At 40.7% G+C, this 24,325-nt stretch overlaps 1 protein-coding gene across 1 annotated transcript in view; it reads right to left on the reverse strand.

Moving 5' to 3' along the window:
• LOC128015441 (NACHT, LRR and PYD domains-containing protein 3-like) overlaps nt 1-9,872 on the reverse strand; it is a 35,531-nt gene extending 25,659 nt beyond the window's left edge. Inside the window, exons 1-5 of the mRNA XM_052599272.1 lie at nt 9,607-9,872; nt 3,262-3,333; nt 925-1,041; nt 639-743; nt 374-484 (exon numbers count right to left, since the gene is read on the reverse strand). Coding sequence (XP_052455232.1) covers nt 374-484; nt 639-743; nt 925-1,041; nt 3,262-3,333; nt 9,607-9,644 — 443 coding nt within the window. The 5' untranslated portion in view covers nt 9,645-9,872. The remainder of the gene's footprint in view (nt 1-373; nt 485-638; nt 744-924; nt 1,042-3,261; nt 3,334-9,606) is intronic.
• Nucleotides 9,873-24,325: the final 14,453 nt, after the last annotated feature.

Consider the following 24,325-nt stretch of genomic DNA (forward strand, 5'->3'; position numbering starts at 1 on the left):
CCATGATTATTTTATTATAACATAATTTCACAGAAATATATTTATTTCTATCATGAGAGCATGGTAATGGACATGACAATATTAATGTATTTGGTCTTGCTGGAGTAGATCTGCTACGCTGCTGCTGCTGTTGGTTATTGCTGTATTTGTAGATTATTGATGCAGCTGCATGCAAGTACAGGAACTTGCTACTGCCAATACATGGTGCTGTGAGTATTTAAGACATACTGCTGTTGCACAAATAGCATATAAAATAACCCGTAGCAGATCTATATAGGTAGAGCTGGGGAAGGTGGAGGGTTTCAGAGGAACTCTGAAAGTGCACTGCAATGCTAAGCAAACCTATTTTCTGATAAAGACAGCAATGTTGTACCTCAGATTAGTTGTTGTGTGTCCTCCCTTAAATTTTATTGGCTTGCCCATAGACTGGTCACTCTTCATGGACACACAGCTGGGCTCCGATGGGTTTGATCTATCTCTTAGACTTAAAAAGAAGAACAATAGAATATGTATATTAGTAACTTTAGTACTTTCATCTATCTATCTATCTATCTATCTATCTATCTATCTATCTATCTATCTATCTATCTATCTATCTATCTATCTATCTATCTATCTATCTATCTATCGTGCAGCACCTCAGATCAGTTGATGTTTGTCTTTCCTTAAATTTTATTGGCTTGCCCATAGACTGGTTGCTCTTCATGGACACACAGCTGGCCTCTGGAGGGTTTGATCTCCCTCTGTGAAAAATACTTATTTTAGAGTACAATAGAATAGAGAAATTAGAAACGGAGATGATAAATTGTCTCTCTAGGTTAGACATTTGATCTCTCCTTGTACAAAAAACAAAACAAAAACAACAACAACAACAACAAAACCTAGAGTACAATGGAATAGATACATTTGATTATCTGAACTTACCTTAGATCAGTCGATGTTTGTCTTCCTTTAAATTTTATTGGCTTGCCCATAGACTGGTCACTCTTCATGGACACACAGCTGGACTCTGATGGGTTTGATCTCTCTCCATGCAACATACTTACAACACAATTGAATAGAGACACTAGTAATAGATCCAGAATTCAAGAATTCAGATGTAGATAAACTTCATATAGGGAATCTAAAAATCTGGCAACCAAGACAACTAAGCTGAAAGTTGAATGGTGTGTTTGGCAGCACCAGTTCGTATATGCGTTCCAGGTTTTCAAGGATGTATGGGAACCCTATATCTGTATGTCTGTCTATCTATATCACCAGTGTTGGGTATAGTTACTTTGGAAAGTAGTTAGTTAGGTTACAACGTTACCATCAATTAAAAGTAATCAGTTATGATACAGCGTTACCTATTCATAAAAGTAACGCGTTAGAGTACTCATGCGTTACCAAAAATTAAAAGCCGTTTTCAGCGGCTCACACATGACAGACACAGCCCCCGGCCCCTTTAAATGCACCTATAAGTCGTGACTCCCGACAAAGAATAACGTCAGTCATCCGACTAAATTAACACTGCAGGATAACAATAACAGGAAAGACAGTCAGCAATAGGCTATTCCACATGGCGTTTTATTTATTTATTATCAAAGAACATATTATTAATCAAAATTTGCACCTACCCAGCCCGGGTAGCTAGGCTACTGTATAGACGGTTTCATCGGGCGCACGCGCCTGGACCTAAGTTAACTTCCGGTCTGTGTTGTGTATATGGTCTGGCTGCGGTGCCATCTACAAACGCAGTTAAAGCCAAGGTGATGAGTAGACTGAAGTTGGGCTCAGGTGGTTGTGCTGTGGGATGTGTTTCCCATACATTTATTTATTTTTGGAGACTCGCCACAATTTTAAAACTGATCGATTTTCAAAAAGGCTTCGTTAAATAAACACGAGTAACGTAACGTTACGTAACGTACTGCAGGTTTAATAATAATAATTCCTTACATTTATGTTTAAATATCAAAACGAGGCACGGGTGTTTTTATATCGCTGTATTTCTGAAAGAAGACTTGCATGTTATATGCCTGATAAAGACGCGTGTGAGTGTACCAGCTCTGCTTTGTTTACAGGTGTTACTGGGGAAACCTCTATTTCTCGCGCTTTATGTCAATGCTTTAAAACATCTCCTGCTGGCAAATAATGAATTAGCATTTTCATTAAGTCCGCCTGATCCACACAGAAAACACATTTTGTTTGTTATCAAAAAATATCTACTCTAGAGGGACTTGGCTGTTGTTATTGATTCTATTTGGAGTCTACCGGAAGTTAAGTTAGGTCCACAAAAGCGCTCACGCGCATTAACGTTTGTTTATGTTGATGCCGTTGAAACCGTCTATATTATGAGCACCACAAGAAAACTCCTGATTTTTCTTTAACTTTAAATAATGCAGTTATCAAAGTACAATTATGCTTACTTGTAAACACAACCTTAAACAGGCTTGCAGATTTAAATCCATTTAGAAATGATGAACAACCAGCCAGCCAACGATCTAACAGAAATTAACAGCTGCCTGTCAAACAAAAATGATAACAAACCGAATTAAATCCTTCACCGCCACACAGGCAAATGACAAATCGCTTAATAGCCGAACTAATTATTATTAAAGTGTCACTCACAGTCACAAGCCTAAATTCGCTTTAACACAGTCCTCTTACATTTACTCTTCAAAGTAGTGATTAGAACGTAGCGTTAAATTTGAGGTAGAATTTTTGGCGGTCGACAGAAGCTTTTCACCAACGCAGTGTGCATTTTACCATTATGTTCTTTTCTTTTTCATTGACAAATTGAAAATAATGTGCGTACTTCCATAAACCAAACGCTGTCCACTCTGCCATCTTGCCGGGAGTTCGAAAAAAAAAAAACCCACACACACACACACAGGGTCAGGCGCAGGGCACAGACGCATCACAGCCATTGACTTTACGATCACAGAGTTTCGGCTCCGCTGATACATCCGCAGGTGGCACAGTAGACCTAGGCATACTGTCTGACAAAAAGCAGGCTGCAGTCGGGATTTTCCTTTCCTTAAAATAACGGATTACTTTTTTTTAAAAATAACGAAGTTACTGATTACTTACGCACGAAACTAACACGTTAAGTTACACATTTCAGGAAAAAAGTAATTAGAGTACTCTAACGCGTTACTTTGTAACGCGTTACCCACAACACTGTATATCACCAACTTAAATTACCAAAAATAACCATGGCAAATATCACCCTACACTGTTAAAAGGCATACAGTGAAAGATCATATCAAGACACTGATGTACCTGCATCCTGAAGGAAAATCTCTGTTGTCGATTCTTTGTGTGTTCTCCATAAATAATTTAGTCTTCACAGAGCTGTATAGGTAAGGTTATGAGACATAAAAAAGAATTTATTACATTTTTGTAAATTGATTTAAATATCCCTTTGGAAAAATAAGTTTATTCAAGTGTGCTATTACTATACTTCTTTTAACTAAAAATAGGAAGTTATGCTTTTAGTTAACTTTTTATGTACTTATCAGAAATGGGATTTATGTACTCCTCAGAAATTTACTTTAAATGACATTTAAGAATACTTGACTTGTACTTACAAAAATTCTAAATATGTTTGAACTTTACTCCTAGAATCCGTGTTTTCTTTATTATATGGTAGAGGGCGTTAGTATGCATCTTCTGCACAGAATTTCCAATAAAACACAAGTGAAGAAGAAAAAAACAACATCACATGATCACATAATCTCACATGAACATCTGACATGAAACAGCATCAAAACTGTAACTTTATGGAATAAAATGTCCACTGATAAAGAGGTAATAATTACAGTAAAGCTTTGGGGTGTCTACGTTTTGATTATCATTCTGAATGTCTTATTTCAGCTTTGTGTTCAAAATGTTATTTCTTAATTTTTTTTTAATGAAACTTACCCACATTAAAGTGTTAAAAAAGAATGCATGAAGCTATAATAAAATGTTTTTGTTTACAAGCAGATACCCTGTTCTTTCTTTGGATTTTTTGTATGTTCAAATATTCATATAACAAAATATATACAAATTCAAACCTAAAAAGGGACATAGTAGTTGTCACAATCATTAGCTGGAGTGCCCATAAACTCCAATAAAGGGCACTCCACTCAGGACTCTGGCATTTTTTGTTTCCATCCCCTTTTTCGAACTCCGTTCCGACCTCTGCTTGTTACTATTACTGATTCTGGATATCCCCTGACATACCTGATGCTGTTTTCTCATCTCTGCCTGTTTAGACCATTCTCTTTAATAAACCATAGCATATGGATCCGACCGTCTCTGACTCCTTCTTACAAAAGACTTCGCCATATCAGGATCCAGCAGACCGGTATCCTCTCGTTACTGAGATATGTTCCCACCCCTATGTCAGAGTTTCACCTACCCAGCACAAACGTGGACCCAGTAGACCAGCTATTGCATCTTCATCTGTTGAGGAGTTTGTTCACCGGTTCTGTGAGTTGTCTTATCAAGTACCGTTTCATGATGAGGTTTTGTTCAAGGACTTGTTCCATTTTGGACTCAGTGAACCAGTTAAATCAATGTTACCTGGAGGGGAGTTTATCTGTAGTTTTAGAGACATTATGGACTATGCTCTCTTGTCAGTCATGGTGCCACTGCACAAGTTTTGTACCAGCGCCTCTGTACAAGATGGCCACCAGCCCAGCGCCACTGCACAAGAGGGCCGCCAGCCCAGCTACACTGCACAAGAGGGCCGCTAGTCCAGCGACACTGCACAAGAGGGCCACCAGCCCAGAGCCACTGCACAAGATGGCAGCCACAGTTGATCTTCCAGAGTCAAGTCAGGTCTCCATTGATCCTCCAGAGTCAAGTCAGGTCCCCGTTGATCTTCCAGGGTCAGGCCAGGTCCCCGTTGATCTTCCAGGGGCAGGTCAGGTCCCATTGATATTCCAGGGTCAGGTCAAGTCACTATAACTCCTAAAATGTGTCAAGTAAAACCACAGTTAAACCTCATGAGTCAAGTCAAGTCTCCGTTGATCTTCCTGAACAAAGTCAAGTCACCGTTGATCTTTATGAACCCAGTCAAATCACTACCAATCTTCCAGAACTTCATTACATCTCAATAGATCTTCCAGAGCTTCATCATACCACAACAGATCATCCAGAGGCTCGTCACGTCTCAGCTGAATTCCCAGAGCCTTGTCACATCCTGTCTGTTGCACCCAGCAATGTTCTCTCAGCCTGTTGTGTTGCTGTCAAGCAGACTGTTACCACTGTGGAACCACCTGAGGTAGCGGCAACTGCTGCAGAACCTTTGGAGGTGTCCTATCCTGTCATGGCCACGGAGGCCATCGACCATCTCACTGTTTGTCCTGTCATGGCCACTGAGGCCATCCATGAACTCCCCGCCTGTCCCGTCATGGCTATGGAGGCCGTCTATCAACTCTTGTTCATTCCTTTCATGGCTATGGAGGCTATCTGTGAACTTTGTACCTGCCTTTTCACAGCCACAGACGCCACCATTAATCTGTTTATGTTATCTGTTCCAGTCCCACCTAATCAGACTTGCTCTCTTGTGCCATTGAATCCATTGTGGTGGTCCTCTGCTCTGCCCCGGTGGCCTTCTGTCTCATCTGCTCGGCTGTGGTAGTCCTCAGGCTACAGAAGCACTTACCAGATGGCAGCAAAGTGAAAAGATGGTTACTGGGGTGGGTGGAGTCTTTGATGATTTTAGCAGCTCTGCTTCTGCAGTGTTTGAGGTAGATGTCCTGCAGAGAGGGGAGAGCAGATCCTGAAATGCGCTCAGCCAAGTGCACAACTCTCTGCAGGGCTTTGCAGTATTGACTGGAGCTGTTCCCATACCACTGAGATACACTGAGTCAATACCCTTTCTATAGCCCCTGAATAGAAAGTTTTCGAAATTGCTGGTGAGACCCTGAATTCCTCAGCTGTTGCAGATGGTACAGTCTTTGCCTGGCTTTATTAACCTGTGTTTGAATGTGAGTAGTCCAAGTCAGGTCCTCTGAGATGTTTACACCAAGGTACTTGAAGCTGCTCACCCTCTCCACAGGGATCCCGCTGATCATAAGAGGTGTATAGGGCTGCTGCTATCTCTTCCTGAAGTCCACAATCAGTTCTTTAGTTTTGCTTACATTCTGAGAGAGACAGTTGTCCTGGCACTATGATGTTAATTTCTCTACCTCATCCAAGTATTCAGTCTCATTATTGTTGTGAATGAGGCTCAGAACCACAGTATAATCAGCAAATTTGATTATACGTAGATGTGGAGCTGTGCGAAGACATGCAGTCATGTGTGTAGAAAGAGTAGAGCAGGGGACTCAGGACACAGCCCTGTGGGGCTTCTACGTTCAGGGTGATGGAGCTGGAGGTGTACTGGTCTAGTTTCACCACTTGAGGTCTGAAGGTGAGGAAATCAAGAATCCAGTTGCAAAGTGAAGAATTCAGGCCAAGGTCTATGAGTTTAGAAGCTAGCTTTAAGGGGACTATAGTATTAAAAGCTGAGTTATAGTCAATAAATAACAGCCTTACAGGTACGTAGTTCCTGTTATTGTTGTCAATGTGTGTGAGAGAAGAGTGCAGGATGTGAGAGATGGCATCATCAGTTGATCTGTTTGGGCGATAGGCAAACTGAAGAGGGTCCAAAGTATCCGTATGGAGGAGCAGTTGACGTTTTTTACCAGTCCCTCAAAGACTTTCGTGACTATTGATATTGATAGTCATTCAGACAAGCAGGTTTATTGTTCTTAGGCACAGGGAAGATGACAGATTTTTTGAATGAGATGGGAACCACCTCGTCCACCAACACAGTGATCACATGATGATCGCTGCTCTGACTGCTGCTTCCTGACGCGCTGATCGGCAGACTCGCACTGCTTAGATTGCTTTCAAAGCAGCCGTTGAAGTGTTTAGCTCGTCAGCCAGCGACGGATCTGCTCTCATCTCTGCAGAGGATTTGTTTCCAAAGGCATAGATGGTCCTTAGTCCTTGCCACATGCGTTGGGAATCAATTAGCTGGAAATGTGACTCTATGCATTCCCTGTATCTGTGTTTGGCGGCTCTTACTGCACGTCAGAGAGCATAGCACAATGCTTTGTACTCGCTCATGTTTTTCTGACAGAAGACTGGCGTTGTAAGCAGCAGTGCTTGGTTTACTGCTGCACGGATTGATCTGTCCACCCACCGTTTCTGATTTGAGAATGTCCTTAGCTCTAATTAGCGGAATACAATAGTTATTGTATTCCGTAGCCTGTTCGGCTAGTGTGTTTACAAAGCTTAATGCTACATCCGTGAACTCACTGACGTCAGATGAACTTGCACGAAACATGTCCCAGTCTACGTCATCAAGAGCAGCCTGTAGCATTGCTTCTGATTGGGCGGACCATCGCGTCACCACCCTCTGGACTGGGGGATCTTGAACGAGCCTTTGTTTATATTCCAGTGTGAGGAAAATGGTGGCAAGATTTGCCGAAAGCTGGTAGTGAATGAGCTTTGTAGGAATTTTTAAACTGAGTGTAGCAATGATACAGTGTATTCGGTCCTCTGGTTGGACAGGATAAATGTTGATTAAAAATTAGGCATAACTTGCCTGAGTTTGGCTTTATTAAAGTCCCCAGTGATAAAAATAACAGCAGCAGGATATTTGTGGATGTTACCTCTGAGCCCAGACAAAGCCAAACCGGTGTCTGCTTGTGGTGGGATGTAAACAGCAGTTATGATGATCGATGAAAACTCCCGTGGCAGATAGATTGGGTGGCAAATGATGGATAAATGTTCCAGATGAGGCGAGCAGGAGCGCGACAGAGTGGAGATATTCCTGGGGTCACACCATTTCTTGTTAATCATGAAACACACTCCTCCACCTTTGGATTTCCCGGCCTCGGCTGTCCTGTTCATCCGTTAAACAGAGAAGTTTTCAGACGGCGTAACAGCAGCGTCCGGGACCAAGGGCGTGAGCCATGTTTCAGACAAACAAAGGATGTTACAGTCCCTAATATCCCGTTGGAAATTTATCCTGGCTGTTAGATCGTCCATCTTATACTCCAGAGACTGGACATTGGTGAGCAGAATGCTCTGTAGAGGAGGGCTGTGTGCTCTTTTCCTCAGTCTGTTGCGAATCCCAGCACGTTTCCCGCGGTGCTTCTTGATGGGTCACCTCGGTGGTTATTCAGGTTTAGAGCTTGTGGAAGCCACTCCTTGGGCTATGTCACGATCATTATCCGGAGTGCCCATAAACTCCAATAGAGGGCACTCCACTCCGGACTCACATTTTGCCATTTCTAAGCATTTCCCCTGTGTTTGTTCCTTCCGTGTCTTATATTGGATTGTTATATTGTATACTTCTGATTCTCTGCTTCCTGTCCTGACCTCTGCTTGTTACTGTTACTGATTCTGGATATCCCTGACATACCTGACGCCGTTCCTGATTACTGCCTCTCCGACCATTCTAATAATAAAGTTCTGCATATGGATCCGAACGTGTCTAACTCTCATCATAACAGTAATACTTAAAATATGATGTAAAGTTCACTTAAAGAAAACTTATGAGTATACTTGCAGTATAAAAGTACAAAGTATTTAATTACATGTGAATTATCAGTATATCTATAAGTTCACTTTTAGTATAATTGTAGTACAAACTACAAATAGAAAACTAGTTAAAACTAGTTGTGTACTCAAAGTTTGTTACTGTTATAATTAAAAGTATACTTTTATATACTAGAAAGTGGGCCAATTTAGTCTCAAAGAGTATTGAAACAGTACACTTACAAGTATACTACTAGTACACTGATATTTGTATACTTGCTACATAAAGTATACTTAAAAATATACTTGAACTTTACTTAAGAATACTTAGTAAAATAAACTTGAAATATACTACTTAGGGGTAGTATTTATGAGGAAAAAATAATGCAAGTTTTGAGACTTTGAGTGTCTTGGCATGCACTTTGGACTTGCACTTTTATAGCAGTGATTACAGCATGTAAAGCAAAATGGAAGAGAGGCATAAAGAGTCTTAAGACCTTAAGACTCACTCTCACCTTAACCAAAAACAAGGCTATAAAATATATTCTCAGAATATTCGTTGTTCCCCACCAAGCAGCCCTAGTCCTGCATTAGCAAATAAAAATAATATACAACTTTGATTTTAATTATCTTATTTAACTGCAAAATGGCGCAGATGAAATCCGTTTTAACTTAATTCTGGAAATTTGCAATCCTGATTTTCACATTTCAGAAACGTTATGATAGTGATGATTACCTCATTCAGTAAACAGTAAATCGTATCGTACATTGTATGTTCTTGTGGGAAAGAATGACTTTCTCTAGAGGACAAATTTGTGAATTAATAATGTTACAATTAGAAATGTTCAGAAATGATCGATGCAAGCTAAAAGTTCTCCTTGCAGTGATCTGAGGAATCGTTGGTCGTTGGGAGCCATTGTTTGTCTTGGGTATAGAATTTGCTATAAACTTTATATAAGCCTACATACTCTTAGCATTTTATAACTTTTTAAACAAAATGTGTCAGTGTAGTTTAGTATGCATACACACACACACACACACACACACACACACACACACACACACACACACACACACTTAAAAATGTGGTGAGAAAGTTACCTGTGTATATATGCGATGTCTTCTGTTTTTCCACACATTTCTGCTACTCCTACAGACAAGTGTGTTAAACTTTCCTCTTATCTCTTACGGTGTAAGGAAACAGATGAGTGCGTATAGTTCAAGAGTTCAATTTGAAACCCTGGAATAAGTCACTCTCATAAAGCTCATTCAAATTTAGTAGTTGTAGTAAGCTGTCGATAAGTTCAAACCATTTGCTTGGACACATGGAAACTGAAAACCAAGGGACAGAAACTAGTGTTAAAATAATGATCACTTAGAGACATTTAACAAAACAGAATAAAGGTATTTTGTGTCGTATTTCTTAGTTGTATTGCGTGAGTCCCAACAGCCACACACATCCGTAAAATCTTCTAAGTCTTGCATTTATTCAACCCACCCACAGTGCCCCCTTCTGGACAGGAACAGTACTCAGAGTCTAAACCATGTAACATTGTTATGTAGTACATATTAGTTTCACTACATAGATTATCCCACATCTCCCCTTTTAACAGAAACAATAATAAAAACACAATGGTATATTTTCCTTAGTAGACATCGCTTAGAGAACAACTCAACAATGAGCAATAAACAATATCTTTTGTAAAGATGAACATTACCTGAAAAACTGTTCATTCCAGCCTACGAAAAGTTATGAAAACACATCATCAACACATGTATATATTTTTTTATACATACAGGTCCTTCTCAAAAAATAGCATATTGTGATAAAAGTTCATTATTTTCCATAATGTAATGATAAAAATTTAACTTTCATATATTTTAGATTCATTGCACACCAACTGAAATATTTTAGGTCTTTTATTGTTTTAATACTGATGATTTTGGCATACAGCTCATGAAAACCCCAAATTCCTATCTCAAAAAATTAGCATTTTAGCACATTTTCAACCAATAAAAGAAAAGTGTTTTTAATACAAAAAAAGTCAACCTTCAAATAATTATGTTCAGTTATGCACTCAATACTTGGTCGGGAATCCTTTTGCAGAAATGACTGCTTCAATGCGGCATGGCATGGAGGCAATCAGCCTGTGGCACTGCTGAGGTGTTATGGAGGTCCAGGATGCTTCGATAGCGGCCTTAAGCTCACCTAGAGTGTTGGGTCTTGCGTCTATCAACTTTCTCTTCACAATATCCCACAGATTCTCTATTGGGTTCAGGTCAGGAGAGTTGGCAGGTCAATTGAGCACAGTAATACCATGGTCAGTAAACCATTTACCAGTGGTTTTGGCACTGTGAGCAGGTGCCAGGTCGTGTTGAAAAACAAAATCTTCATCTCCATAAAGCTTTTCAGCAGATGGAAGCATGAAGTGCTCCAAAATCTCCTTATAGCTAGCTGCATTGACCCTGCCCTTGATAAAACACAGTGGACCAACACCAGCAGCTGACATGGCACCCCAGACCATCACTGACTGTGGGTACTTGACACTGGACTTCAGGCATTTTGGCATTTCCTTCTCCCCAGTCTTCCTCCAGACTCTGGCACCTTGATTTCCGAATGACATGCAAAATTTGCTTTCATCCGAAAAAAGTACTTTGGACCACTGAGCAACAGTCCAGTGCTCTGTAGCCCATTTCCTGCACACGACTGTGCACAGTGGCTCTGGATGTTTCTACTCCAGACTCAGTCCACCGCTTCCGCAGGTCCCCCAAGGTCTGGAATCGGTCCTTCTCCACAATCTTCCTCAGGGTCCGGTCACCTCTTCTCGTTGTGCAGCGTTTTTTGCCACACTTTTTCCTTCCCACAGACTTCCCACTGAGGTGCCTTGATACAGCACTTTGGGAACCACAGGGCTTCATGATTAACGTTCCAAAATTTCTTACCCTCTCGCTTGAGGGTGTCAATGATGGCCTTCTGGACAGCAGTCAGGTCGGCAGTCTTACCCATGATTGCCTCAGGAATCTTTTGCAGGTGTTTAGAGTTAATGAGAGTTACTGACAGAATATGTTTGGGGTGCCAGTGCATTTTGTGTCTCTATACTGTTCTTGGACAACTGGGAACCAGCATGGGTGTCACACCCACCCTCCTTTACATCCATAGGATAGAGGAAATGTCGGTTCCTACGTACAGTTCCATTGGGCACCTCAACCTGGTAAGAACGGGGTGTTGGATGTTCCCCCACCACAGTTCCAGTTACCTTTTGATCTGTGACCCACACCTTATCACCAGGTGAGAGTTTATTCAGGTCATGCACTCTATGCCGTTTGTTTAAATATCTCGTATCTGCACTTCTTTTCTCTCTCTCTCGAACACTAATGGCAGTGCCATCAGGTAATAAAGGGTCCAGGAGTCTTGGGAGGGTTGGTACCGTAGTAGGAAGATGGCGTCCCATGAGCAACTGGGCTGGGCTGTACCCATTGCGAAGTGGAGTTGACCTATATGACAGTAAAGCAAGGTAGGGGGTCATGCTTTTTTTAAGGAGGTTTTTATGGTCTGTACAGCCCGCTCAGCTTTCCGTTGCTGCGTGGATGCTTTGGGCTACTGGTGACGTCTGAATCCATAAGCACCTGCGAACTCTGAGAAAGTACTGGATGAAAACTGTGGCCCATTATCACTCACTAATTTCTCCGGGATGCCGTGGTGTGCGTGGTGAGCTGGTGAGTGAAAGATTTGCCACCTCAACATAACGTGAATGGTAATCCACAACTAAAAGATAAGTTTTCCCATTCAAGACAAACAGATCTGTCCCTTGCTTTTGCCAGGGCCTCTCAGGGAGATCCGATGGGATCAAGAGTTCAATGTGATTAGTGCGCTCTTTAATGCAAGCATGACATTTCAGAACCAGCTCGTTCAACTGTTGGCTAAGTCCCGGCCACCACATACTTTGCTGTGCACGTGCTCTGCACTTAACTACACCTTGATGCCCTTCGTGGAGTCTGTCGAGGACATCATTTCGCAATGCAGAGGGAATGACGAGTCTTGTTCCTTTCAGAAGAAGGCCGTCATGAACAGATAGGTAAGCTCGCTCGGACCAGTAAAGCCTCTCAGTCCCTGTACAACAACCTGACTCAGGCCATCCATCCTGACACATTTTCATGACATTTGAGCAAACACTGTCTGATCTGGGGTGTTCTCTCAGGTTGTCCAGGAAAGATTGACTTGCTGGGAGATGCTCCACAATGCTGTCCACATAAATGTTAGTGCTCTCCATAAACTCGTTGTCCATGATTTCTTTATGAGCAGGTAGCGGAGCATGTGACAGAGTGTCGGCAGTCCATAAGCTCTTTCCAGGAACATGAGAAATCTTGTATTAATAGCACTCAGTCTCAGTCAGTCTCATACGGACAGGGATGGGTAGTATTTCAGATACATGTATTTAAAATACGTATTTGAAATACTATTTTGTATTTTGTATTTTAAAGCCTTTGGAAAAAATCTAATGTAATTGTATTTAAATACATTTAAGACGAGTATTTTAGTATTTTCAAAATACTCAAAATACTTTCAGCCAGTCAACCTCTTTATCAGGGTGCTGTTTTCATGCATCAACTAGTTCAGACCAGACACGAATCCCCCCCCAAACCCCAACATTCGTCCACGTGAGCCGCAGCTGTACAACCCAGCCTTGGATCGGCAACTTTTCTGGAATAAAGTGAGGATGTGCTACTTGTTGATTAAAGTAGCTTCTCAAATGTGTTTGAATTATTAACGTTACTGCATGTTAGGGATGGGTGATATATCATATGACATTATCGTAGATTCGTAGCGATGGTATAAATTGTGAATTGATAGAACTTTTTCTAAATCTTTTACATAGGACTTTCCGCTTTTTAGCTTTGTGCAGTTGAAGCCTTGTTTATACTTTCGCAATTCGCATGGCTCTACGCCATGAACCTGCTTACTGCGTGCGCTCCTCAGTAAACCTACAAGGCTTTTATGCTTGACGTGCTCTCTGTTGTATATTTCTGTGAAACGACAGAGGCCGACTCTGATTAATTGTTCTCCAAACCACGAAAAAGCAGCGATGAGAGGAAGTAGTTTGCCAAATAATTTGTCAAACATCTCTTATACTGTCTATTTCAAACACTCGTCTCATGAGAAGTTTGTGAATAAATGGATTTCTTCACATGTAAACCGATTAGGTTGTGGGTCATTTTGATGACACATGTGAAAAGTTTTTTAGTACACTTCTTAAACCCTAACCAAATAATCAAGTTAAAACCAGTAAACTTGAAATTGTGACTTGTTTTGTTCTAATGTCACATATTAATATGATAACATATGTACAACACTAAATTGAACAATACTGTGTTATATATGTTTTTTTATTTCATTAATTATTTTATTTCAATTAACGATTGTATTAAACACCTACCATTACTTTATTCATTATTTCTGCTATGCTGGCTCATTTTGTAAATGTAATCATTTTAAATTTTACAAACATGGTGCTTTATGAAAATGTAACTGGACACATTTCCAAATTGTGATTGTGTTTACCCATCTATGCAAATGTTTGTTTATGTAGAGATTAAATAATTAGGTTAATCATTGTCTGTCTACATCAGTTTAGTGTAGTGATTGTGTGCATTTGTGAGGACAATGATGAAAGATACACCACACTTTTAGTTTTATGTTCACCAAAAAAATTGTGCCAAATGATTTCTAATTAAAAATATATATATTTTAGATAAACTTATGTATATAGAAACAAATAAACTTTAAATTAAACAAATATAAAAGTTACTATACTACTTGCGTAAAAAAAAAAGCATCAAAAGAGTTTTGAAATTCAGTTTTTGCTGTGGTATCAAAACTGATATTGATAATTGTGAAACCATGCCATATATTGTTACTGTAAAGTAAAATGTAGAAAAAAATTAGATTTTGGTCATATCACCCATCGAAATTCCATCAACTAGTTCAACTGGGCGGGTTAGGTCAGCAATATTGGATGGCAGATACTTTAAGATTGTGAAACAAACAGAACTGGGCCACATTGGAACGCCAGTCTGTCACATTGGCTTTTAATGATGGTGATAAAACATAATAAAAGTTAGTTTTTGTAGTTTTTTGTAGTTTTTGTAGTTTTTTATTTCTTACACTGCAGGGGAACGAAAGAGGTATATAAAATTAAAACGAAAGTTTCTAAGCAGTTGCACACATCTAAATGCTTTTTGGCATTCAGAATAGGCCTAATAGGGATACCTGCACTGAATCTTCAATTTCACATGTATTTTGAGTATTTTCAAAATACAAAATACTGGATTTGTATTTAAATACATTTTTCCACACAGTATTTTGTATTTGTATTTAAATAAATTTTTCCACACAGTATTTTGTATTTGTATTTTAAATACATTTCCATGTATTTATGCCCATCTCTGCATATGGAAACGCTGGATGCGGGGAGGTAGGGCATCCAAGTCCTGGTCACCAAGGAGAATCAACAGAGGTTTGTGATCGGTTTCCATATCAAAATGGTGACCAATCAAAAAGTCATGAAATCTCTCACATGCCCAGGTCAGCCCAAGGGCCTCCTTTTCCACTTGTGCGTATCTTTGCTCAATAGGAGTAAGACACCGTGACGCGAAGGCAACAGGTCTCCAATTGACACCGTCTTTTTGCTTGCAGGACCGCTCCCAGTCCATATGAGGATGCATCTGCAGATACTTTGAGTTGCTTTGCTTGTTTGCATCGTACAAGGCCAGCAATGGAGCAGATGAAAAGTCTTCTTTCAAGTTTTTAAAAGCTTTAACATGTTATTCCCCCCAGAACCAACAGTTATTTCTTGGACAGGAGACCTCTGAGTGGTTTATCTTTTTCTGCCAGATGGGGAATGAATTTTCCAAGCTGGTTGACCATACCAAGAAAACTACTCAGCTCACTGATGTTTGTTGGCTCTGGCATCTCCTGGACCGCTGCGGTCTTGGCAAGGTCTGGTTGCACTCCTCTGCCTGAGATAATGTGGCCAAGAAACTTGACTACGTTAGTGACAAAGCACATTTGTCTAAGTTAAGGGTGAAGCCAGCATTTTTCATCCTTTGGAGCACTGCGTGAAGGTGCACATCATGCTCCTCTTGAGAACGTCCCCACACCAGCACATCGTCCATGTGGCAGACCACACCATCCAGGCCCTCAGTGACTTCAGTTACCATACAATTTTGGAAGTTCTCAGGTGCTGATGCCATACCGAAGGGCAAACGATTAAAGAAATACCGCCCAAACAGAGTGATAAAAGTCGTCAACTTGGCAGACTGTTTTGCTAGAGGTATATGTTCCTAAAAATGTACATCAGCTCTGTTCACTTCTTGGATTGTTGTCGTGGTACATGAAATTCATTCCAAATTTTGCTACAGTTGTAGAACCATTGCATGCTTGCATCAGACAAGGTTCTGAGTTCAGCTGGTCAGATGAGGCTCAGAAGAGTTTCAGTACTGTAAAGAAGTTGTTACTCCAAAGCCCTGCTTTAGCATTGTTTGACCCTAACTTGCCTATTGGTGTTTCAACGGATGCATCAGATTATGGACTTTGTGCTGTATTCTCTCAAATTCTTGAAAACAACACAGAGCACATTGTTTCATTTGCTTCAAGAACATTGTCTACTGCGGAACGCAAATATTCAATGATTGAAAAGGAAGCTTTAGTATGTGTCTGGGCTGTTGAAAAATGGAGAACTTACCTCTGGGGTCGAAAATTTCTTCTACGTACGGATCATCAGGCCTTGACAGTGCTCCTCACCTCTAAAGCCACAGATTGCGCTGGAATAAGGGATCGCACGTTGGGCAAAGCAACTCTTGTGTTTTAACTAAGAGGTGATTTATTATCCTGGCTCTCAGAACCAGGTTGCTGATTATCTTTCACGCCTACCCTTGCCTGCTTCTGTTGAGGATTTTTCCGATACTGAGCCGGAGTTTGTTGCATTTTTGTCTTCTGAAATGTTTGCTGTGTCTCCAACTGAATTTTCTCTTGCTTCTGCATCATGCTCAGAAATGACTGCATTACGTGCTGAGATTGTTCGGGGATGGCCCTCTTCATCAGCTGCTGTGGGGGTTGTTCTACATCCATATTTTCAAATACGTCATGAACTTGCTGTGCAAAAGGACTATGTGTGTAGAGGGTCACATCTTGTAGATCCTGTTGGATTGCGACGTGTTTTGGTGAATCTTGCCCATGAAGGTCATCAAGGAATAGTGCGTATGAAACAGCGCATTCGTGAACTTTACTGGTGGCCTGGTATTGATTGCTTGGTTAAGGAACAGATCAAGAATTGTGAAGTTTGCTTGTCTTCTGATAAGGTTACAACTGTTCGTGCTGCACCCTTACAACCTGTACCAATTATGCCATGGGAAAAAGTGGCTGTTGACATTGTTCGCCCATTTGAAACCGCTACCTGGGATTGTCTGTACATTATGACACTGATTGACTATCATAGTTAGTGGCCAGAAGTGGCATTCACTTCTTAAATCACAAGTAAAAATGTGATCAACTTCTTGACGTCAGTTTTCAGCAGATTTGGAAATCCTCATTACATTGTATCTGACAATGGATGTCAGTCAGTGGAGTTTGCTGCATTTCTGAAAGATCGAGACATTCAACACATACATACGTCGTGTATCATCCAGCTGCAAATGGAGCTATTGAGCGATTCCATCGAGTACTTAAGCGTTCTATTCAAACTGCTATTCTGTCTGGAAAGCCACGGAAATCAAAAGTGACAGACTTTCTTCAAATTTACCGTGCTACTCCCCATGCTGTTACTGGATGGTCTCCTTCTGAGTTACTCTGTGGTAGAAAATTGCGCACTTGTCTAAATGTTCTCCCTCTTCCTATAACTGGTAAGGATCCTGCTGTGAGTCAGAAAGTGGCATTGTCTCAAAAGAAGATGAAAACATACACAGACCTCAAATGAAGAGCCTGTACCCCAGAGTTCAAACCTGGAGACTGGGTGCGTATAAAAATTCCAGTTCATGTTCCAAAAGGACATCCTAGATTCTCAAAGCCTTTAAAAATTGTGTATCAACTTGGTCCATGCACTTACCAGTTATCAGATGGAAAAAAACTGGCATGCATCTCATTTTTCTTAATTTTCCAACTTGTGCACCTCTGGAAAATGCCATTGAAAGTGAACTGGTGTCCTTGCCCCTCCAGTCTGTTCCTTCCTCTATGGTGTTGCCTAAAAATGAACTTGTGAACTTGCCTAATCGAATTGTTTCTCCATCTGTTCCTGTAAGGTCTTCATCACGAGTGAAACACCCTAGTTTTGAACGTGCTCTTGCATAAATTACGTTTTTCTTCACAACAAAGAACGTGTGAAAACCCTCTTTCACTGCGTCGTAACGCTCACTGTTTTAGTTCGTCAAATTTAGCCCCTTCAAAATGTCATCCGCTTCATCACGCATTTGATTCGCTTGCGTGGAAGTATGGAGATTACTGGCCAGACGGATACGTTCGAACCTTCGGATCCATTTATCCCATTCGGTATGTTTGGAGAAGTTAAATGGCTCGGGTGGCTGGATGCTGAACGTAGCACACGGCCTCGGCGTGGGCGGCTCTCTCCCCCCGGTAGCTGCATCACCATGAGCAGGTTGTCCTCCTGCAGCTTGTTCCATGACTTTGAGACTTCCTGTTTATAAAAAACTTCACTCTCCCTTGAAACAAAACTTCTTCCGCAAGCTTATTTGGGTATCCTACTCTGACACCATGTAATATTTCTAAGTTTTATTGTGTGAGTCCCAACAGCCACACACATTCGTAAACTCTTCTAAGTCTCGCATTTATTCAACCCACCCACAGTGCCCCCTTCTGGACAGGAATAGTACTCAGAGTCTAAACCATGTAACATTGTTATGTAGTACACATTAGTTTCACTACATAGATTATCCCACATTTTGTTTATCATTACAGAGTTTGTATTGTAGAAATATATATTTAAGTTTGAGTGGGGGAAAATTCCCCCCTACTGTTTTTTTTTTTTTTTTCAAAATAACAATTAGATAAAAAAAGAAAAAGAAAAGGTGAAGTCTTGGCCTAGCGGTTAGAAAGTTTGACTCCTAACCCTAGGGTTGTGGGTTTGAATCTCAGACTGGCAATACCACAACGTAGGTGCCCTTGAGCAAGGCATTGTGCTCCCTGGCAGCCCCAGCATAAATGGCTGCCCACTGCTGTGTGTGTGTGTACTTTGGATGGGTTAAATGCAGAGCACAAATTCTGAGTATGGGTCATCATACTTGGCTGAGTGTATTTTAACTTTCACTTTTTTTTTCCTTCTTTAATTTTTGTTGTAACTACGGACTACGTTTTTGACAAGAGTGATGTAGAGGTTTTACCTATTAGGTTTTAAACTAAATAATGGCAATTGGCCAATCAGAGCCAATGCAAAGTCCAAAAGTATTAATTGTATAATAAAACCTAGCAGTTAAAATGCCTCTGTAGTTGAAATAAAAAAAAAAAAAAAACATATATAATATCACACAATGATTAGCACGTATGCATGATTGCAAATGTAACATTTTATACAGCAGTCCAACAGACAAGAAATATTTAAATAAATCATTCATTAAACAGACCATCACCAACTGGTGGTTTAAGTGTCATATTTAGTTATCCATGACATTTACATTACATTTACATTTATTAATTTAGCAAATGAATTTAGAAAACACACAAACATTCATTCAAACAGCGACAGAAAAAAGTGATGTTATTAACGAGGGTGAATGGAGTCCCAAGTGTCTAGCGTTAGGGTGGTGGCTGATGTGCAACTTGGCCTGTATGCCCAGGAGTTTCCAGACTTCCTGCATGATTTCAGCAGTGAAATGTGTTCCGCGGTCAGAGTTGACTTTCAGCTGCAGTCCAAATCTTGAAAAGATATGGTTCATTAGGAGGCAGGCTGTAGTTTGAGCTGTATCATTGGGAGCGGGAAGGCACTCTACCCATTTGGTGAATTCACAGACGACAGTGAGGCTGCCTTTATTTGGTGCACACCTAAATAAAACAATCTCAAAAGGGAGTTGTTTCCACTTTATCATTAAACTCGCAGAGTGTTTTATCTATACATTTATGTCAATAAATATATACATACATTACTGCTCCCACTGAAGATAGGAGAAGGGAAAATGGAGCGGAAGGGAAAACAATACTGGCAATAGGAGATTTTGAAAACAAAATGTATTAAAAATAAAAGAAAGAGAAAAGAAAAGAAAAATCTAATTAATGTAAACTGAAAAGTAAATAAACTAAATTTTAATTATTGTCGTCTCTTTATTTAAAACAAATGAACGATGAAGTTCCTCATTATTTATTTAAAAGAAATGAGACTGACAGTGTGATCCAAGCGTTAATAGTAATTACAATGCAAAGGAACTGCCCATGATGGTATAGAATGAGAGAGAAAACAAATGAAAATTGGAAATAAACCATAAAACAGGGTAAATAAATAAAGTAACATAAAGGAATACAAATAAATTAGAAAAATAAATTACAAAAGTGAAAAAAAATTAGAATGGCTGATCTAATTGGTAACTGGTTTACTTAACTTTGAAGGTCATGATTTCCTATTACACAATTGAAGAGCTATTGCCAATAGAATGCTTAGGGTATTGGTGATTGCGATTATATTTAACTCTAGTTAATTGTAGATTCGTCACAAATTAAATACTTCTGAGTCATCCTTTAATGGGGAGAGGGAGGTGAAAAAGAGTCAAACGTAAGATGGGAATGTTCAGAGATTGTTAGAGTGGAGATGTGAAAAGGTTAAATGATTTCAACACTGCTACAAAACACACTGCATCCAGTTTCAGCAAGCCACGCCAATGCTTGCCCTAACCTACGAGGCTAATGGCTTTAGCATAGACTTCTGTGAACACCTGAGTTGTTTACAACAGTGCGCGCATGCATCAGACTCGAACACCTGTAGAGTTTCCCGAGTAACAGTATCTTAACTTCATCAAGCGAGTCGATACAAACATGTACATTAGTTAGCTACTCTAATGTCAACCTTGGGAGACAGCTTAGTTGATTTAACATTGGAACACACAATAATTAATCAATCTAGCTATAACAAGGCCTTTTAGGAAGAAAGTGCGGGATTTTCTCCACAATAAAATATAAGATTAATAAGGGAATTAAGATCAATATAACTCAAAGGGGATTGAATTACAGTAAATAAGAACCAAATTAGTATGCAAATTATTCAGAATTAATATTTAACACTTTATCAACTATTCGTCCACCGATAAGTTGAGGTTAGGGTATTTGATCAATTCTGGACAAAATATTATCCCATGGCCTACAGTAATCATATCATGAAATTATGATAACTGATTATGAGCAAGGTAACATAATCTACAGTTTAAGGCAGTAACCAGAATTAGGTTTCAACCAGAATTAGGAGATATTGTGTAGTTGCATTTGGATGCTCCTGTGGGCACGTTGCTGGAAGTTGTTAGAGACAGAATCTCTGGCGCTGATTGGTTGGCAGTCGGTCGATGACGTTTTCTGAGGGACAGCACTCGATGGTGAGTGGTTGGATGGCTTTGCCGGGTGGCACTTCGTTTGCGAGACTTCCTGGATTGCGGGTTACTATGCAACAGAGTTTTGCCTGTGCAGGCATGCTAAACTTCTGTCTCCTGACTGAGAGGTTCGAAAAGAACAAAACACCCCATCCTTCCTCGGAACAGTGAAGTACCGGCTGTAGGACCCGGACTCTGCAACCCAAGGAGGGACCACCTCGATGGTCCCCGTCCTCAGAGAGAGTTTACTTCTGTTCCATTACCAGGGCCTGCTTGGGGCCCACCAGAACTGGATTCTGTGGCCTCTCACTACAGTGTGCAGGACCCACTGAGACTCATTTGGCAGTAGTTTTGCTGCAAAATAGTCTACTAAGGGAATCAGCCTCTGAAGACTGATCTCTGGTTGCATCAGAGCAATTAGCTCGGTGCCCTGAAGCAGCACAATGGCAGGAGACGGCCGAACTAGCTGCTCTGAAAACCTCCCAGGAGGTCGCGAGCCTCTTGCGCGATTGCAACTGCAAGATCGCATGCATGGACACACACCTCGGAGAGTGCTTGGCGAGAGAGCATTCAGCAGCAGCAGTGAGCTGTCTCAGAGGACGAAGAAACCGTGGCTCTGGTTTCCAAGCCTCAAGAACGAGCTCTAGATCTAGTGAACAAGGCTGGAGATAAGACGAGCCGTCTTCAACCTGTTCACCAGTTCATGTGTGATTCCCGCTATTGCGGTTGCCGCCGTGCCTCAGCACCAGCGAGACCACGACCGCAAGATCGCATGCACGGACACACTCCTCGGAGCGTGCCCGGCAAGAGCGGAGCGCTTAACATCGAGAAAAGCACAATCAGCCCCACGAGAGCTGACTGGGCGAGCTCCAATCTTCATTAATGCTGCTTATGTTAGGCATAATATGCTTGTGTGACTGGTGCTTGTGCAACTGGCAAGCTCATCAACACCTTTCCACATCAATCTCCTCAGAGAAAGACAGGCAGCGCGCCGCGCCCTCTCATTGGGGAGAAAGTACCGCAAACATGGGCTTCCGACAACCGAGAGCGGGTGCCGGATCTGGTGGCTAAGAAAGAAGATAGGGACTTGCCCATCTTACATTCCTTTCAGCAGATCCGAAAGCGAATCCCGCGATCACAACCACCGCTCTGCCTCGGCGAAAGCGGGGCTGGCACCGCGAGAAACACCAGTGAAAGCTCTCTCCTCAAAGAGAGCCTTCTGAGACACTGCGCGCTTCACTCTCAAGCAGACAACACACAAGCTGCGTCCCTACCCTTTTTTTTTTTTTTGGCAGGGAAAATACACAGCCTGAACGATGCCTGCTCTTGCCCAAAACTTCTCTTGATCGAAGCTTTGACAATGGGGTTTATCAGTGGATAAACAAAACTAAAATAAGACTCACAAACAGATAGTGACTGACACACACACAGAGCGCTTGCTGAAGACACAAGGCTGATTACCGGCTTCGCCGCTAATGCTTTTATGCTTCCTGGTCTCTGACGTCAGCCGCCTATGACGTCTCGCCCTTCCATTGGACTGATTATACACGTTATTCAGATACGTCACGCTGGACGCGTTCCCCATTCATTCTTGACGCAGCGTCTCGTTCCTGAAGAGGAACGAGTCTTTTTTCTATACCTCAGACTTTACTTTAGTTGCCGGTGCAACCGAAACGTAATCGCCAGAGGCAAACCTCCATTACACCTACTCGGCATCCATTTTCGCATCTTTCTCGCTCTAATGGAAACATGACTGCTCGTTTACCTCGCAAACTAAAGCGCAAGCCCGAGCCTGGCCCAAGCCCATGTAAGATAATATAAATTAACCCTCTGGGGACGGATTGGGCGGTACCGCCCAAAATGGCATACTTTTACAAATGTGTAGTTATCTCAAAAACTATTAATGCTAGAGAGATGCGGTTTTTTTTGCCGTCTTCCTCAGATTCCGCTGAAAACAGCGGTGTCCAGTTTGTATATTAAACACTTCCCTTATTGCGCAATACCACTGCGTAAACAGGCCAATGAAAACGATTGTGCTAGGCAGATTTAACACGCAACAGCCAATGGAAAAATTGCCGCTGGGAGGAGTATTTTTCTAACCCAATCAGAGGAAGGTTATGTCTTCTAGCGATTCAGAGGACTCTGTAGCTCTGCTGTGCTGTAGCGTTGTAAAAGCTGGCTGGACTAAAGTAAAAGACATGTAATCAATAAGCGTTCAGAGAATCAGCATCAGGGTGGAGAAAGCAGAAAGCGATTGGGAGTGTTACAGAGAGCGATCGGAGTATTAGCGAGCACAAAGAGCTAAATTCGTGCGATCGGAGAATCAGCATCACGTGGAAAAAGCAGAAAGCAATCCGAGTGTTAGCGAGCACAAAGAGATAAATTCGAGAGAGATACAGCATTATTACAGAATTGTTTTATCAAAATGGCAAGCAGTAAAAGATTTACGGCAGAACAAGCTCTGGAACAATTACTGGAAAGGCCTGGACAGGCCTTGCTTTGCTCACTGGCATGCCTAGGACTGTTTTTTTTTTTTTAAAAAAAGTTAATTATTTAATTGTTCTTTACACATTTGATTAAACAATAACACATTTCTGTCAAGCAAAGAGTTTGAAAAAATATATTTTCTTTGTTCAAAAACTGTTTTTATATTGTGTGTTTTTCAGTAATAAATGACAAAAATCTAATTTTCGTTTTTGAAATTCTCTAGTTTATTGTAAAATTTTTCACTCATACTTCCTTTATATAAACATATTGCATGCATGCTTATGGTAGCTTAGGGTCTTCTGAATCCATAGATACCAAACACAGGGTGTTTCATCTCCTTTACATATGATTTATAAGCCCAAATATAAAAATAGAGAAAACAGACCAAAAAGGGCTTAGTCCCAAAAATAAAAAAAACGCCTAGGACTGTTTGTAAATAAAGTTAATTATTTAATTGTTCTTTACACATTTGATTGAACATTAACCCATTTCTGTCAAGCAAAGAGTTTGAAAAATATATTTTTGGGTCAAAAACTTTTAACTATTGTTGTGTGAGGTAGGATTTTCAGTAATAAATGACAAAAATCTCATTTTCGTCTTTGAAATTCTCTAGTTTATTGTACAACTTGTCACTCATACTTCCTTTATAGACGTATTGCATGCATGCTTATGGTAGCTTAGGGTCTTCTGAATCCATTGATACCAAATACATGGTGGTCCATCCTCATTACATATGGTTTATAAGCCGAAATGTAAAAAT

The sequence above is a fragment of the Carassius gibelio genome, chromosome A1, assembly GCF_023724105.1.
Source record: "Carassius gibelio isolate Cgi1373 ecotype wild population from Czech Republic chromosome A1, carGib1.2-hapl.c, whole genome shotgun sequence".
Taxonomy (NCBI): Eukaryota; Metazoa; Chordata; class Actinopteri; order Cypriniformes; family Cyprinidae; genus Carassius; species Carassius gibelio.